Raw genomic sequence first — 17787 nt, 5'->3', positions numbered from 1 at the left:
CTTTAGATTTCCACATCGCATGTTCAATTAGTTTTAGAAGTTCTATATAAGTTAAACTGTGCCCTTCACCTGTGTCTAGAGAAGTGCAACTGCTTTTTATCACTTGGGTTATTTTCAGAATGGTGTTCATAATTGCCACCTTCTCATTAGATATGTGCAAGTCAATTTCCATGCTAGTTAAAGAAGACAGCAAAGGCTGTTAGCTTTTAAGGTAAAAACTTCAGCACAGACCAGGATGGACCACAAAGAATGGATGAGACAAGCTTTGGCATTGTGATTTGTGTGTCGATGTACCTGTGTTTTGCTTTCACCAGCTCGTTTTCAATCAAAAATAAGCACAGCACCAGTGCTTGTCTGATCTATTCTTTCTGGTTTAACCTGGTTTGCACTGAAGTTTTTGCCTTAACAGCTATGTACCAACTAGGCCCAACAAAGGTTTTGTTAGCGGTTTTAGTTTATATGTATATTTTGCCCATTGCTATGTTACCAGAATACTAGGTGGAAACTGCTTGTGCGTACCTTTAAGGAAGGTAGGTTTGCTTTCACTGAACATAAACAATTCTTCAAATACACTTTGCATTTATGGTCATACCTTGTGAATTCGCCTTCGTCCGTGGCTACTTACGATGTTCACTTTAAGGAAACTTCAGCAGCCAAGTCCAAATAAGCGGAAGTAGGAGTGCCGTTTGTTACCACATTTCAGCCCGATCGCCAAGCTAAAGTGCCCTAAAATACTGAAGCTATAAACATGAGAGACTGTAAGTCGCTGAGGGACCGGACAGGTGGTGCCATCTGGCGGGTCCAAGATGAACCAGGCAAGCACAAAATTGCTTTTGCAGAAATACTGTGCATTCTGCTGTTAGTGTAAATTCCATATAATGGTGTAACTATGGAAGAGTTACCTTTTTATTTTTCTTCCTCAAAGAAATATGCAAAAACAAATGTCTGTTATTTCATTTTTCATTTTCATTTCATTTATTCGCTCTCAAGGCACTGGGCATTACAGAGAGGAGTGGGACAACAAATATCAATAAGAAGTAGAACAAAACAGCAGGATTAGAATAAATTATAGTGCACTTTCAGAAATGATTGATTTGAAAGCGTTGGCGTCTGTGGTTGAAGCGATCGATGCGGGAAGGTGGTTCCAGTCAGTACATGTTCTAGGGATGAAAGAGTTGAAGTGCTGGTTCGTATGGCAGAAAGGAACCCCAACCTCGTATTGATGGTCATTGCGCGCTGATACGTAGGCTGGTGGAAAAAACAGTGAATCAGAGAGAGTTCTGTTAGTGTGATAGATCTTATGAAAGAGACAGAGACGTGAATTTTTGCATCGTATTGAGAGGTTATGCAAATTGAGTTGAGCCTTCATTAATGTGATACTTGCAGTTCGAGAGTAATTGGACAACATGAAACGTGCTGAGTGATTCTGAATGGATTCAATGTTGTCTATGAGCATGTGAATATGAGGATCCCAGATAGACGACGCATATTCCAGTTTTGGCTGCACTAATGATTTATACAGGAGAAGCTTTAGGTTAATTGGAGCAAGAGAAAAATTTCGACGTAAATAGCCAAGAGTTCGATTAGCGTTGCATGTTATGTAGTCAACGTGAGCCTGCCATGACAGGTTGTTAGAAATGTTAACACCGAGGTACTTGTAAGAAGAAACGTTGTTTAGGGGAGTGTTATTAAGTAGGTACGAGGGGGACGCAACTTTTGAAGGGTTACGAGCTATCCTCATTGATTTGCATTTATCTGTGTTAAGTTTCATTAGCCAATTATTACACCTCGAAGAAATATTATCCAGGTCAGATTGCAGGGTGTCAGTGTCATTAGAGGTTAAAATTTCACGGTAAATAACGCAATCATCAGCAAATAACCTAATGGAGGAGGAAATGTTATGAGGCAAATTATTAATATATATTAAAGAAAGTAAGGGACCCAAAACAGAGCCTTGAGGCACACCTGAGGTTACGGCAGTAGGAGGAGAGTTACATTCATTAGCAGTCACAAATTGCTCCCGGTTATGTAAGAAGCACTCGATCCATTTTGAGATGTGTGAGTCAAGATTTAGTTTACTTAACTTTAAATGTAGTAATTCGTGACAAACTGTGTCAAATGCTTTAGAAAAGTCGATAAATACACAATCAATAGAAGTACCATGATCAATAGCAGAGAACAAATCATTAGTAAAGCGTAAGAGCTAAGTTTCACATTAGTAACTTTTTTTAAAACCATGTTGAAAGTTAGTAAAAAAAGAATTATTCTCAAGAAAGTTGACTAAGTTGCAGTAAATGACACGTTCTAATAGCTTACATGGCACACTAGTTAGTGAGATGGGTCTATAATTGTGGGGATCGTTGGTGTTACCTGACTTGTGAAGAGGAACCACCTTCCCCACTTTCCAGTCGTTTGGCAGGGTACTCGATTCCAAAGACTGTGAAAAAATTCTGTACAGTATTAAGGACGAAAACAATGCGGTGTTTTTAAGAAACTTGGCGTTAATTCCGTCATCTCCTGGGGAAGAAGAAGGCTTGAGATTTTCAATTAATTTTCTTATGCCCTCCCGATCAAAGTGTACTGGCTCCATTAGATCGTAGTTGTGAGTAGACAAGTTAGGAACAGTGGTAGGCGCCACGTTTACAAATGATGATGCAAATACACTGTTAAGAGCTAGGCAACAATTTTCTCTTGGAATAAATGATTTGCTCCCTGAAACTAGGCCGATTTGTTTTTTGTTATTTCCACCGATTACCTGCCAAAATCTACGAGGATTAGTTACTAACAAAGAAGGCAGCGTTTGTTCAAAATATGAGTGCTTGGCAAGTGAGAGTGCGCGTGCGTACTCGTCGGCTACACTATGATAATCATCCCATCTTTTGACGTTGCCCGAGAGCTTTGCACTTCGAAAGATGAGCTTCTTTTTATTAAGTAGCCGCCCTAAAGTAGGCCTGAACCAAGCAGACCGATTGTTATCTGTTATTTGACGGCGCGGTATGAAACGGTCGGTAAGTTCTTCAATCTTAGCTCTAAAACGTAGCCAGTTTTCGTTTACCGAGTGTTCAGAAAAGCTAGAAAAAAATTTGTGTGAAAATGTATTCAGTTTAGCATTAATTAATGTGTAGTCAGCTCTCTCGTAATCTCTGATTTTTTTGTGGTTTTACTAATTTTTGATGGCGTGTTCGGTACGAGAAAGTGAATGGCAGAGTGATCGCTGAGACCTGGCACGTCTGACAGAAACTGGATGAGATCAGGGTTATTTGTGAACACCAAGTCTAATATGGTAGAACTAGTAGACGTGATACGGGTTGGGGAGTTAACCAAGTGGCTAAGGTTAAACTCTAAGCATGTATTAATAAAAGAGGTGGATTCGAAACTACTAGAGCCAGGTAAGGTACAAGGCAAATTCCTATGGATGTCGGGGAAACTCAAATTGCCTAAAAGAATAATATGCGAGGTGGGAAATCGAACATGAAGCATGTTAAAGGCATCGTACAAATCTGAAGGAAAACTAGCAGGTACATTAGGAGGCCGATAGCACGCACAAACGAGAGCGTCTTTATTGTGTAAGCGAACACTAATGTACACTAATTCTAGAGGGAAAACGAGAGCTACGTGCGATGAAACCAGATTGTCTGCAACAGCTATGAGGACACCGCCTCCGGAACGCGATCCGCGATCGCATCGATAAAACTTGTATTTTTTTCGCAATTTAGAATTTCGAAGCTGTCTACTTTGGCGTGAAGCCATGTCTCTGTCAGTACAACGACGTCTGCAAGACAGGTGTCAATCAGAGATGACAGGGCGTCTCGTTTGCCTATTACACTTCTAACATTGCTAAGCAGTAAGGAACAATTGTGTTTGACAGTACCACGTCGTGGATTTATTTTTTGCTACGAAGACGCTTGGACCAACGAGCTAGAAGGACTTAGGTTAGTGTTGTTTTTCGTTGTTATCGTCAACTGCAACAGCAGAAGACAAGACACGATCAGTGACTGGGCAGTACACGTAACTTTTCTTGTTAATAACAACCTTGTTGTATTTTACTGAATACTTTTGATCGCTGGCTTTACCGAAATCAGTTAGTTTTTTCCTTGCTGTCCGTGTGGCTTTATAGAAATCTTCGTTAATGTTAATGTTCGTACCGCGCAAGTTTGCTTTTTGGGAAAAGATGTTATCTCTAACTTTGAATGATGCAAACCGTACGACAACAGGGCGGCACTTGTTTGGTACAAATGCTCCTAGTCTGTGGGCTCGAGATATCGGGTCATCTGAAATTTGCATCTCGAAAGAACTTGAAAGAGTTGCCCTAACCTTTTCTTCTGTGTCTGACCATGCTTCGGCTGCAGCATTCTCACTATGAACCGCTGACGCAATCCAAACTGAACAATCCGAACACGATCCCTCGGATACGTTTTCCAAAGCATTCATCTTTTCTTTGAGGTTTGCTAAACGTTTTGTAAGGTCGGACACTTTGTTATCAAGAACCTTTTGGTTATTTTTTACTACTTCAATGGATGCTAGAAGATTGTCGTGCCACTCATCGATCGAGGTGCTCCTAACGGAGCACCTCGATGCGACCTATAGGCGACCTATAGCTAATAGGAGTGCATTATCCTGTACTTTGGGGTCTCGCTTTGGGGGACCAGCATTCAGTTCAACGTCACCTCCTAACAAAAGCAATTTCACAACATGAACACATTCACCAGCAGTAACCATTAAAACGTGTGGGCATGGGAATAGCAGCAAACATACGTTATTACATCTTCTACAGTGAATAGAATAACAACCAACCTGGGTGAAAAGACAGAAGTGGTTTCTAGCGACCATTGTCACTGCTGCCATCCCATGCCCACTGGACGGGTGATGCTTCGAGGACAAGCTTATGTTGTCCACCGTTGTCGCTGTCGATGTTGTTACGGCCTTCCTCAAACGCTCCGGTGTCGCATCACACAGTGGGTGAGGGGGTCCCAGAAAATCAGCGCCGATATCGCTGCAAGCCTCCGGAAAAGGGCACGTGCCAGACTTGGGTACGTGCGCGGCACAATCCATGCAGACAGGGATGCACGTTCCGATGACGAGGGCCAACTGGGTGAAAAGACAGAAGTGGTTTTTAGCGACCATTGTCACTGCTGCCATCCCATGCCCACTGAACGGGTGATGCATTGTGATTGCTTCATGCATTGTGATTGCATGAAGCATTGCAAGAGATGGGTACCATTGTACGATAATTTGGTATTCCTATACGTAGTACAGTGGAATACCACACATACTAAAAACATCTACTTCGATTTTGCCGCAGTATTTATTGAATATTTTTGGCAATAAATATTGTTTAACTTCAGTTATCATCATAATTTAGTGGTTTATGCTTACGTAGCCATACATACTTATGTATGTATGTAAATGTTTATGTGCGGGAAGCTAACATTTTGTTAAAGAATGCATTCAGAGAATAGTACATGCAGTCTGGTGTTCTGGTAACATGGTAACATTAAAAAGTATACGGTACAGCTAGAAACGTCCAATGAGCTAGGCCAGTTCCTGTACCAACTGTATCTTCAGCTGTTGGGGCTGATACTGATGAAATTTCGGAGTCTGTTGAAGAGTAATCTTTAATAGAGTAAATAGTGAGGGGCATACCCTCTAAATTACTCCTATGAATTCCAAGCAGTTGCATCACAGAGGGCTAAAAAAAGATGTTTTCAATGAATGGGCAAACGTTACCATTAGCAATTGCCGAGAGTGCCACTTGACCTAGAATGTGTTGCTGCTTGGATTCTGTTGAAAACGTAATTTTCTATGACATAGAGAATGAGGTGCATCATTGCGTTGTTTCATGTTTGAAGTATAAATGGTTACATCACACAGATCTGGAAAAACAACTGTTTTCAATTTTAAACTGAGAAACGTTGCCCTTGACGCTTGTGGTGCAAGACTGTAACATGTGGCTTCTCGGCATGGCCTCTGAGATTACGTGGAGTTGTTGATGTGCTACAAGATCTTGGAGGCTACATGTCAAAACTTGTGTTGTATGCTCTCTCCACCGGAAGAACATGTTGACTTATGATATGTCCTATTTAAAAGCTTCTAATAAGAAAATCAGGCATTGCTTGGTGTTGCATTTTTGCAAGGTTTGCTTCAGCACTATGCACCACTCATTGGTAATCAACTTAACAAAAGTACAATTTTGCTGAAGAATCTATTCAAGTGTTGCTGTTATGTTTATACTTGACTGTCAGGAGTAATAGATAGGGCCCGCTTGTTGCTCCGCATTTTGAAGATGCCTGTAAGACTTTCTTGTGAAAAATAATTTATCTGTGCAGTCGATATGTTAACTCAAATTGTATTCTCATAGATTTATTTTTGCCTGAAAAACATTCATGCACAGAGATTCTCAAGGAAACACTGTAGAAAGCGGTGATTTGTCACAAACAGATATGCCAGTGCATGTGCGGCAGCAATTTCATGGTTGTGTGTGTCTGCCGCAGTTATCATGTATGTGGTGCTTTCATATGGTACATCTCTATCTCTTGTACCAGTGGAATTGGAAATTCTTGCTATTTCTTCACCATATGTTAATATTTTTATGCTGTATTCAGCCACGCTTGCATTTGTGGCACATTTGAGAAATTTACTGAAGAGGACGTTCTTGTGACCATCAATAGTTTGATGAAGTATGAACATGTTTACTTTAGCTTTGTTATTTAATTGTGCTCATGTTTTTGAGATCAAACTGTCATCGCTGGCCTCTGTTATTGTCACATTACAAGTGGGGATTAGAAACATTGAACATGGGAGCTATTCTAAAAGCTGGCCTGAAAACTTGTGCAGTTGTAAGCTTAAATAATAAATTGTGGATTTGCAAACTGAGCAAATGTCAATTTTCTTTATTCATGTTTTTTTGTATTCCCAGACTTGGAAACGGTGTTGCAGGAAACGGGTTTCTGCATTTTTTGATCGACATCAACATATCGTAAACTTCTTTGTTTACATGTAAATTTTGATGATTTATTTGAGACAAACATTAACTAGTGAACAATTTCTACCATGAACAAAAACTTAAGCCAAGTTTATGTGGTGGTAGCATTAATACCGATTACGTTTCATCATACAAACTTGTGCTGCTTTTTTGGAACTTCAAATCTTGCAACTCTTTTTATTTTATGACAGCATCATCTTTGCAATGCTATATAACACTACAATGTTATTCACTTGGGTGCTAGGACTACTAAAAAACATAACCGGTGCATAATTACTTTAACTATTAAATTATTAGTTTGGCATTGCTGCTTAGTCACTATTGTGTAGGCATGGTATTATATAATTTTCATTAATATGCTCAAATTCTAGAAATAGTTTAATGTCTTCTCAGAACTAATTGGTGTACAGTTTGAGCAACAACCTTGAAAAATATAAAAGTTATTTGTTTATTTTTTTTGCAAAAGCAATTTTATGGACACTCAAGTATAATTTTTGCCATCCCCATCATGCTCTGTGTAAAGTCCAAATCAGTTGCATTGCCCCACGCATTGTGTGCTCTGTGTTCCCAGGGAGGTAGAGCTTGCCAAGGCTTCAAGCTGGTACCACCTGAGGAGGGATGAAGCCAAGCATGCTGGACGACTCCGTCAGGCGAAGGAGCGTGAAGGGATGCCAGCCGGGGAGGGGGCGGGGGCTGCATTGCTTGTGCAGTATCTCAACAGATATTAGTAAATGGCTATTACCCATGTACACTATGTACATTATGTGCTGTCATCATTTGCTTCATGTTGAGGGGGCAGACAGCAGAAAAGCCGCTTTGGTACCTGGAGCGGCCGTATATCCTTGTGCCAGCACTTTGTTGTTGCATAATATCGGATTCTAAAAAAGCTAACTGCTAGGCTTGCCTCGTATAACATCACAATTCATTGCTATCGTAATCAGTGCGCCGCCCTCGCAATGAGATTGAGTTTTTGCTGTAGTTTTTGCAGTTGAACCTTGAGGGTTGCATTTTACCTGGGAAGGCCTTTGTTGTATTTTACATTCATTATGAGAATATATCTGGTGCATGTTAATATTTGTGAAAGGACTGAGGGTCATTGTTTATTATCTTTTGGAATAGATTGGAGAGGTGAAAAGTTGTTTGCTGTGTTGAGTTTAACATCATCAACACTATTCGCTCTTGATGTTTTCTGTAGTGTCAATTTACTTGCAATATATCTGCCCTAGAGCATGAAGCGACATCATTCCTTTCAGTTTTTTGATGTCGTACAGACCAGCTTCCCAAGGTCTGATGTTGTACTAGCTCGTGGCTTTAAAATCAGTTTATGTTGGAAAAAGTCAAACTGTTCGTTAGCCTAGGTGTACCTGGTACTGCATATACCTGTTGTTAGGTGAGTGTTCTCGATTGGTGCCATTTCTTCATGCATTTCATGGATTGTCAGCATTGTTTTTATAAGCTGTTTTTATCATGCTTGGGTGATTCTGCTTGGCAAGTCCATCCCTGTCTAACTTGGTCTATATGGAATATTAGCTTTAGCATGTGTATGCAAACTGAAGGACAAATTCACTGTTTCATTAGCTATAAGCATTTGCACGATCTTATCAAATACATTTTGTCTTTTTTTTTCATTCAATTAATGAAAATAAGTGTGTACAGTGTACTCCACTGGTAATGACACCTCTTGGCTGAAATTAGAAGCAGCTAAGCAAAAACATTGACTGTTTCCACCTATTGACAGCTACTTCGTGGGCTGGTTACTTTGGAAAAATTGTTCACAAAGCATCACTCGGGCAGATTTTAAAAAGGAAAGTGGCTAAGCTCTCTCTTCCAATGGGACAGTACTGTAAAATATTTCTAAGAGAGGAAGGTTTGTTTTCTTTGTCTGAGGCTTCATTTGGGAGAAACACCAGATAAATTGCAAATTATTGTTTTATCCAGAAACATTTTACATATTTATAGTTTCTTGTCATGAAAGAGAGACATTATTATGCTGTAGAATATAATTAAAGTTGTTGGTCATATTTTCAGTAATACAGAAAAAACTTGTTAGTTCAGATTTCACGAGACCAAAAAATTTATGAATTAACCTTATGCTGAATTATCAAAATATCAGGAAGACAATAAACAGATGTCCGTTACATCAGTACGCTTCAATTGGCTTGATGAATACGTAAGTTCTGTACCTATTTTGCTTAAGAGTGGTGAACAAGCTCCAGTTTTTGTCATCTCACTCTCCTGTGCTTTAATTGCCCAGAATGTGCTCTGCACTCCTCCTCGCATTAGGTGGACCATGCGCATATGACGATAGTTTTTTTGCAGGTGAACTGTTCTCTACTGATAACTTGTTTGTAGCGATGTAGTAAACTTTGTGCGAGCATACTCAACGTGGCTGCAAGATCTTCGACAGCTTTCACCACGTTTTAGTTTTGCGACACTATGTGATCATTGCTTCTAGTTTTAAAAAAAGCTGCCGATTGTCGGATCTGCATGAGGACGAAAATGGGGCCATTAACTGGTGAAGATAATGATGTGGACAGCATTTTCTCGTTTTGGTAGTCCATGAATGCGGTTTTCGTGTGTTCCTTCTTTTGTGTCACGCATTTGTGCTTGGCATGCTCCAAAGATCGTACAAATGAACCAGATCGCGGTTAACTATGACTGAATTAACGAGAGCTTGGTGCCAATAAACAATGCACCCAGGAATACGTCTGAATTATTCAATTTTTAAAGTTTAGGAGGGTCGAATGAACGAGCTTTTACTGTATTTTTATTTAGGTTAAAAATGCGAAGAAACTGTTTAACTGAAGCTTGTTAGTCTGAAGCCTGTGGAAAGCAGACAGATATTGGTACCCCATTTCTGTTTATTGAGGATTTCTTTTTAGTAGGTGTCATTTGTACAAGAGTCATCTGGAGTTACCTCCGAGCAATGTGACAGTCACCTAAGAGCTTTGACTTGGGCGACTCCTGCAAGTGCACTTAAATATCTCTGGAAATGCTTCGTTTGCTGTTATGGTTTTACCAATGTGTGGTCAGTTTCTATCCCATCTCTAGTTATGCTAGTTTGATGAGACAAAGATTTTGTTTCAGGCAATTGTGCTGATGGGGTACTTATGAGTGAGATAACGTGGGTTTGTCAGTGTTGCATCTTTCAAAGAAACAAACACTCGGCACTTCTAGTACACCACCAACAACAGTTTTTATAGTGAAGACCAGGCATGACTATTTGCTTTGCATGCCATAGGAATGGAGACCATGTCAAGACATCAGGCGGGAGAAACAAAAAATTATGAAAGCAATAGCTAGAAAACAATTTTTCCAAACCACAATCAAGCTGTGACGTATTATGGCCATCGCACGAAATGCAGCTGTTTAGGGGACACCATTACTGATGGCTTGTATGGCGCAATTCATTTCACTGGGCTCAGGATCTACAATTAAGTGGGCAATCCCTCCTTTATATTTAGGTGGAATGAGAGTCTTGCTAAGCCATGGCTGGCATGACATACCTAGGAATAGTGGAAAAATGAAGGTCGACCTCAAGGCATTTCTTTTACCTTTGTGTTGCTCATAGTCTTTTTTTTTCATACTCTTATGTTGTCTCCTTTCAGTGCAAGACGAGGATACTGCTAGCTCTGGCCCGACACAATTGAAAGCAGAAGAAGCAGGAATGGTTTTGCACGATACCAGGCCGCAGCCGTCCACGTCATCCTTGACGTTGGTACCGCTTGGCGAAGCACTACACGCAGCTGCCGCACCGACCCCGCCGCAACATGACGGCACATGCTGCGACCGCCGCAGGTGCTTGTACTGCGGTAAGCCGTTTCCGACCAAGTGGCACCTGCAACGCCACATACGCATCCACACGGGTGACAAGCCCTTCCCATGCCACCTCTGTCCGTTGACCTTCAACCAAAAGAGCCATCTTAAGTCGCACCTACGCAGTCACCTTAAAGCAAAGTGCTTCAATTGCCGCTGATGCTAAGCTCAATATGGTCAGCTGTTGGGCTAGTTGGTCTGACATCATTATCATTTTTGCTTAGGAAAGCCGGATTTGCTTAGAAAAAAAAACATGACAGAAGGAATGCTCATTTCTGTCGTCAGTTTTTTTTCTCTAGCAAAATCTGCGCTTCCCTAAGCACAGATAATGTAAGATGTCCCTCTCTGGAAAAAAGGCACTTCTGAAGCACTTGGAAAACATGCTGTGTGCAGACATTATCTTCTCGATGGCAAATGCTTGCAGCTGCTAAAACATGTGGGCTATTTGGTTTGTATTCATCATGACACACAAGGCCCTGACCTTGTCACTTTTCTTCTACGTTCTTGTTTGTCACGCTCAGACATGCTTTATGCTTATAGCTCAACCACAACAGTGTAAAGCTGGGGCAAGTTGGTTGACAGTCACTGTAAGAGCAGTGCAAATTTGGCTGCTCCGTAAAATGAAGAAATACAAAAATCGGGCACTGAAATAACCACAGACAGCATTACTGTAGTGTGAAAGAATAAACACGCATGGGCCAGCATCATGCAGTTGTGAATTGTGTGGTTGCAAGGCATACTTTTAAATCGTGCATGTCGTTATCAGGCACATCATGCAAAAAGCATGTGAGAATAGTGGGGTTCATCATACAAAGAATCAGAATGCCTGCTGCATTACTATTACCATTTTAAAGCTAATAATAAAGATAATTGGTATAGAACATTTTAAATGTCATTAGTATGAGAGTGCATGAGCAGATTGTTTTTATTCTTTCAAACTTATACTTTCAAACTGTATTCAACTAACAGAGCACTGGCACTTTTAGATGGCACCATTTAATGATGCCATGGTGAACGAGACTGTTTAGGTCTTCTAATGCATTTTGAAGCTGTGCCAGGGTGTGCACAAGCCTTTGATAGCCTTGACAAGCCATCAAAATTGAAATGTATTTTTTCAAGGCTCTTTCAAAGCCCTTGAATTTTTTCTTAGAAGCCCTTGTAGTTAAGATCTTGTGTCGTAGAATTGTGTCGTAGAATGGCTTTCAATAGGCATGTCTGAAGAAAAAGCTTTAGGTTTTTAGCAAAAGAAAATTCGAAGCGATTAGTGATTTGGTGGTATGATTTCAAATTGAATAGTTCGAATAGTATATACCTCAGATTATAAAAACAAATTAGCATATTTGACCTGACTGAATCAACCTGCACATATTTTTTTAAATACTGAAGCAAGACATGCAAATGCCATTGTGGGGAACAGGTATCATGTTTCACTGCGTGTCTGCCTTTATCAGTGTTTGTATGTTTTTCTGCTTTACACGCCTGTGTTGCTATAAAGGTAATTAAAAGTAGTTTGTCATAGAGTGTTCATAACACCCTTGCCTCATATTATTGACACAGCAGTTTTCTGTGAATAATGTAAGGTTCCCACCTTACCATTAAAAAGAAAAGGGGGGGGGGGGGGGCTCTCTACAGGAGGAGACAAGGTACTTGTACAGGTTTTGTAATTCATGCTGAAAAAAATTTTTTAAAGGGGCCCCCCTGCAATACTTTTTTAGCATGGTCAGATAACGCTGCCGATTGGTTGTAGAGGCTCCCGACCATACATGAGCCAAATATTATAACACAGCACGTAGCGTGGAATTCACAATAAATTATAAAAATCAACTAAAATCTCGACAAATCACGTTATGTGCCCCAAAATCGCACAACAACGACCCATCTATCAGCCATTGGCTGATTTGAACATGGTGCGCTCACTCGTTACTGAGATCGTCGTGGGAGGCCGCTACTTGTCCCCGCGTGCACATGCGATCACACTGAAAAAGCCGCACATTCAATGAAAAAAGTGCTTAAGGTCGCGAAGGGCGCGTGACGTTTTTATGTGGCACTGCCACTCCTCCCTGCTTAGCTTCCAGCGCTTTCATCGAGACGAGAGAAGGGAGAATGCAATTGCAGCATGCGTCTAACCTTTGTAAATTCACTCGCACTGGACGGATTCTTGAAAATTTTTGCGGCATTGAATTTGTGAAGCAATAAGCTCTTCTAGTGAATCTGTTTCAGGGTTACTTGAAAAAGTGTTTCAGGGCTCCTTTAAGTTCGGTTCTTGACACACAATGTCATGTATTATAATGCTGTTTACCTTGTCAGGAGTATCAAGCACAAAAACAAAAAACAAAACTTAGCTAATCAACTCTTCCATTGCCATAAAAATAGGTGCTGTCTATTTATTTACCATTCATTTGGAATATGAAGCCCCATTAATTGATGTACACCTCGTATATCACCAGGAGCCGGCTCTCGTTCTTAGTTTGATATCTCTCGTCTTTCAAAAAACAGACATTGATGTTGATTTCGCTGCTTCGAAGGTGAATAATTTGCATTCATGGTGCAAGCATGTAACCACTGATCTCTTTTTTTTTGCTTTGGTCAAAAGACTGGTATGATTGGAGGGTTGAATTACCTTGCATTCTTATGTTCATGAGATAAAAATTGAAGATTGCATGAGAGTGTTGGTGACTGATAAAAAATATTTGGTATCTTCAAAATTGCTGAATTTATATGTACGAAATGGAAATAATAATAATAATAATAATGATAATAATAATAATAATGATACTAATAATAATAATAATAATTACAAATATATGATGGCTGAAAAATCTGACCAATGATGGCTGGTTGTAGCTGCACACCAGCAACCGTTCCATCATTAAAAAAAAAAAAGGTTGATCTGGTCTAAAATCGGGCAGGTGGCAAGCGTAGCACAATCATTCTCTACAGATTTTTTGCTGTAGCCTTTGTCGTCCATGCTACGGCGAGGTTCCATATGGAGCCCAAATTGATAAAGTTATCCTCCGTATTGCGTTGCTTGCTTACAATTCGGAACAAGCGCGAAGCAAACGTGCGGGCTGTCTCCATCGCATAGAGCACAAGAGGTGTCTCGGAAGTGGGGCTGCATGGCTCCAATAGGAATCGAATACGTGGCCAGAAAACAAGTCATCGTGGCCCCATGTGTATTATTACTTATATTTAGAGTAAACTTCACACTTGAGCAGATAAAGCGAAGAAAAACAGTCTAATAAAACTAGCGAAACAGGAATGTGGGAATGACAATGCTTCTCGTTCACTGCTGATGATAGTGTGGTTAGATATTACTGCGATCACTTGCCATTCGTATCACATTGCTTGTGACGGGCATAGCAAGTGTGTATCTGAAGCGCGCTGCACCGAGAGTGTGTTATCTGTGTATTTATCTTTGTGCCACATTTCGTTTTGGAATTGCCCCTTTTCTTGAAGCGAGCACCGCCTTGGGTGCCGTGACACTTGTTCATGATCTTACAGTGAGCGGCACTTGTTTTGCTTTGACTTGCTCCTGATCCTTTCATGCACGTCGATTCAGCGTTCTTTTGGCGTGACAATATCGTGCCTCAGGCATGGCAGTCCTGGCATGTCTCTGACACGCGGCGCTCACAATAGCCAACATAGTGACCATAGCCATCAGTTAGCCTTTGGCATTCGTGGTTGTTACTCGTGGGAAATAGTCACTGGAATGCAAGTTCATCTGCTGTCCAGGCTAATGTGAAAGAGGTAGTTTCTCAAAGAATAAATAAGCACATGGCATTGTTTCATTCTATTTTACTATTGAATGAATTTAATGTCCAAGACGGTGCATAAAAGAAAGTGTGGTATCAGGATTAGTAGGTGGACTTAAAACACGCTTTGCTGCACCTGTTCTCATTTTTATCAGTCTTCAGGGTTGTGTCTGCAATTGTGTATTTCAACAGCTGTCTCCGGATATAATTTTTTTGGTATTTATTGCATAGCAGCTTTGTATTTTCTGGTGTGAAAGCAGTCTGTGGCCTGTTCTTTCTATGTTTGTCATTTTTGTCTGTGGCACCCTTATGTCAAACTTGTTAGAGGGAAAAAACAGCGGATAACGTCTGCAAGGCAGCTGTGATAGGTGTGACACCTATTGCCCCTTTTCTCCAGGCAAAAAGTCATTATGCTTGTCTTCATTTTTTTATATTTATTGTTTTTCAGCTGTGCTTGTGCATGTGATCTGTGAATGTTGTGAAAACTCCGGACGGGACGTTTCATGATTTGTAGGTCAAAGTCGGAGTTGAACATTTTCCTGCACATGTTTCTTGTGTCCGACAGTAATGTTGACTGGACAGTGTTTATATTTCTCGAAAGTGTACACTATCAAAATGTAAAGCTATCCTTTATTTTGATTCGAGCGTGCTTCACTCATAGAAAGCACATGCTGGTAATGTAAGTGGCGCATTAGTATTAAAACACAGCTGTTTACTTCTGCACAAATACTTCTTGTTTTTCTAACTTCAGTGTTCTTATATTGAAATAAATTCTTGTTGGGATTCAAGAATTTAGGAAATTCATTAAATGTTGACTACTGCTATCAGTGAGTCAACATTTACATCACTACTAATCCACAACAGCCGCTCAAGCAAAGCACCAGATTCCATGACTTTTAAGTGTAGCATCAAAAGGGATACTTGTACTTCGTACAAATTTGTGCATTCATTTACCGATTGTGCTGGCTTCATTCTGATTGGAACCTTCTAATAAACAACATTAATGTAGGAGCATGTGGAAAAATTTTAGTTGGTCTGGACTGGTCCAGTGTTCTCACTAAGTTGTCCCATAGCTGTATATTGAAAGGACTTGAAACTTTGTGCTTCAAATGCTTGTAATCAAGGATAGCCGTTTCATATTTACTGCAGACAACACACATTTTGTTCAGATGCAACAACGAATTAAGCTTATTTTGGTGAGCATTCATCGCCGAAACGAACAAGCTTTTATCCCCAAACATCTTCCAATATAGGTGTTGCTTGATATTTAAGCTTGTCTCACTTGGAAGCTACTGAGCAGCTGCTCTGCAATCAAGTAGCACCACTTCACATGCACTGTTTTTAGGCAACGTTTGCCACTGCTGTCTGCAGTGTTGCTATGAAAAAAGCAGCCACTACATGCTCCCCCAAACTCGCGTCTTGACGTGTGACATGCTCCCTGCTTCATTGCGTGGACACGCTCCTCCGTTGGTCGGACACTCTGCCATTTGTGAATTTTCCAGCTGTTGTAGTCTAGATTGCAGTAGTTCATGTTGCTCAAGAAATGGGTGTTAAAGCTCAAGCAGCATACTGAAGCAACGTGCCATTGTTTTAATGCAAGGTGTTGGAATGAGATTTTCTTAACAGCAGAGCTGGTAAGTCTCAAGTTTAGGTTGTGCAGCATGACCAAGGAACTATCGACATCATTGGCCTCTACCTGCTCTACCTACACATTGCCTGACCAGCATGTGCCCTCTCAGTTTTCTTGACATTCTTAAATGGGTTATTAAGTTATTGATAATGAAGACTGCTAATTATGACATTTAATTAAGACAGTGTTGATGAAGTAAGACAATATTGATGAAGTCAATTAAGAATTTCATAATTAAGACCTTGTGCTGCATATGCAAGCTGCCCAGATTTTTTAAATATTTCACTTCACCAAAAGTAGTTCAGCTTCTTATCTATTTTGGAAGAAAAAAAATATTTTTGTAATGCTTTCCACCAAAGTTTTTTAATTGTACACGAAAATTTGGAATTAAAGATAAAAATGTAGTATTTAATTCTCTCATGAGTGAATCACTAATTCTCTGAGCAGGCTCTGTGTTAATTCAAGGGATTGAGCACGATGTCAGAAGCAGCGCACCGTCAAGCTCAGTCTCTAATATGCAACATGGCTGTTGTAATAAAACAAACGTCATCGATGAGAATTCTCTCTCTATGTTGGCCTATATGAGTGGCACACTAAGGCCAACATATGCCGGTTGTCAAACGGCACCGCTTGTCAGTCTCCTTGTTTTATTGTAATAGCAATTATATGGGCACTCTTGGCTGGATTTTGCTACCAGCGTTGGCGTCGACGTCATTCACCGTACATCTATAAGTATTTGTATTAGGAAAACGTAAGAAAGAAAAATAATTTAAACTCCGAAGCACGGAAGCGATTGTCCGACCTCTTGCTTGTGAGTGGAAGGCTTTGGCCTCTGAGTCACAAAGGAGCACCTTCATCTACGTTGAAACAGCAAGCTGTTTATATCTACCACTTACCGCTGCCGATCGCCAACTCGGGAGAACTATCGTGTTTTGAGCAATACCAGCGAGATGGCACGATGAGCGCGCATCGCTTAATTCAGGGGCTTTAGGCGCCGCATGTTTTGTCTCGTTCTGACTCATAATTTTAATGTTCATTTTACCCTTTCATTTTCATGCCTTAGCTCTGGGCATTGTTATTTAATAAAAAATCATGACTTTGTACAGTATTGTTTACCTTATTTATGAGAGCGTCGATATAATAACGTAAGTAAACCGATATATATATACTATATATTGCCGATATTTATTAACCGATATATAAATATATACACACACATATATATATATATATATATATATATATATATATATATATATATATGCTTCTTTTTTCTTGCTAAAATGATGCAGGTTGAGTCATAAGTGGCACTGGCACTACCAAAAAAAAAAAAAGGGTGGGATGAAAAGTTTTTGTTATGATAAATGCTGATTTCTTTAGTTTTATGCAGTGTTAGAGGGAAATATGCCTGTAGATCACCAGTGACTGCAACATTTTACATAAATCATTTTCCTCTGACTTGGGGGAGTTCTGCCAGTTATTGAACTGAGCTACGGGATGTGGAAGGAAAGAAGGAGAAAATCGAAGCTTCCGATGAGAAGCTCGTAAACAGCGGGTGGGTGCTGGAGCCGATGTTTCGATAGGTGGACTTGTTTTTTTCAAGGGCT

The 17787-nt window shown here is 40.2% G+C and overlaps 1 protein-coding gene across 3 annotated transcripts; it reads right to left on the bottom strand.

Annotated features, from left to right (window-relative positions):
• Positions 1–1060: 1060 nt before the first annotated feature.
• On the bottom strand, positions 1061–17196 carry LOC142772036 (uncharacterized). Of its 3 annotated transcripts, XM_075874112.1 has the most exons (5): positions 17077–17196; positions 10667–10820; positions 4795–5088; positions 2371–2450; positions 1061–1248 (listed from the first exon to the last, which is right to left on the bottom strand). In XM_075874112.1, the coding sequence occupies exons 3-5, from the start codon at positions 5050–5052 to the stop codon at positions 1227–1229; spliced, it is 360 nt and encodes a 119-aa protein (XP_075730227.1). In that variant the 5' UTR covers positions 5053–5088; positions 10667–10820; positions 17077–17196; the 3' UTR covers positions 1061–1226. The 3 variants fall into 3 exon arrangements, 1 of the variants encoding a protein (XP_075730227.1); XR_012886260.1 differs by lacking the exon at positions 1061–1248 and having other exon boundaries at positions 2319–2437; XR_012886261.1 differs by lacking the exons at positions 10667–10820; positions 17077–17196 and having other exon boundaries at positions 2371–2437; positions 4795–5122.
• Between the last annotated feature and the right edge of the window lie 591 nt (positions 17197–17787).

The sequence above is a fragment of the Rhipicephalus microplus genome, chromosome 9 (assembly GCF_043290135.1).
Source record: "Rhipicephalus microplus isolate Deutch F79 chromosome 9, USDA_Rmic, whole genome shotgun sequence".
In the NCBI taxonomy this organism is placed as follows: Eukaryota; Metazoa; Arthropoda; class Arachnida; order Ixodida; family Ixodidae; genus Rhipicephalus; species Rhipicephalus microplus.
Note: the sequence above shows the minus strand (reverse complement) of the source record. Positions and strands in the feature narration are given on the sequence as shown.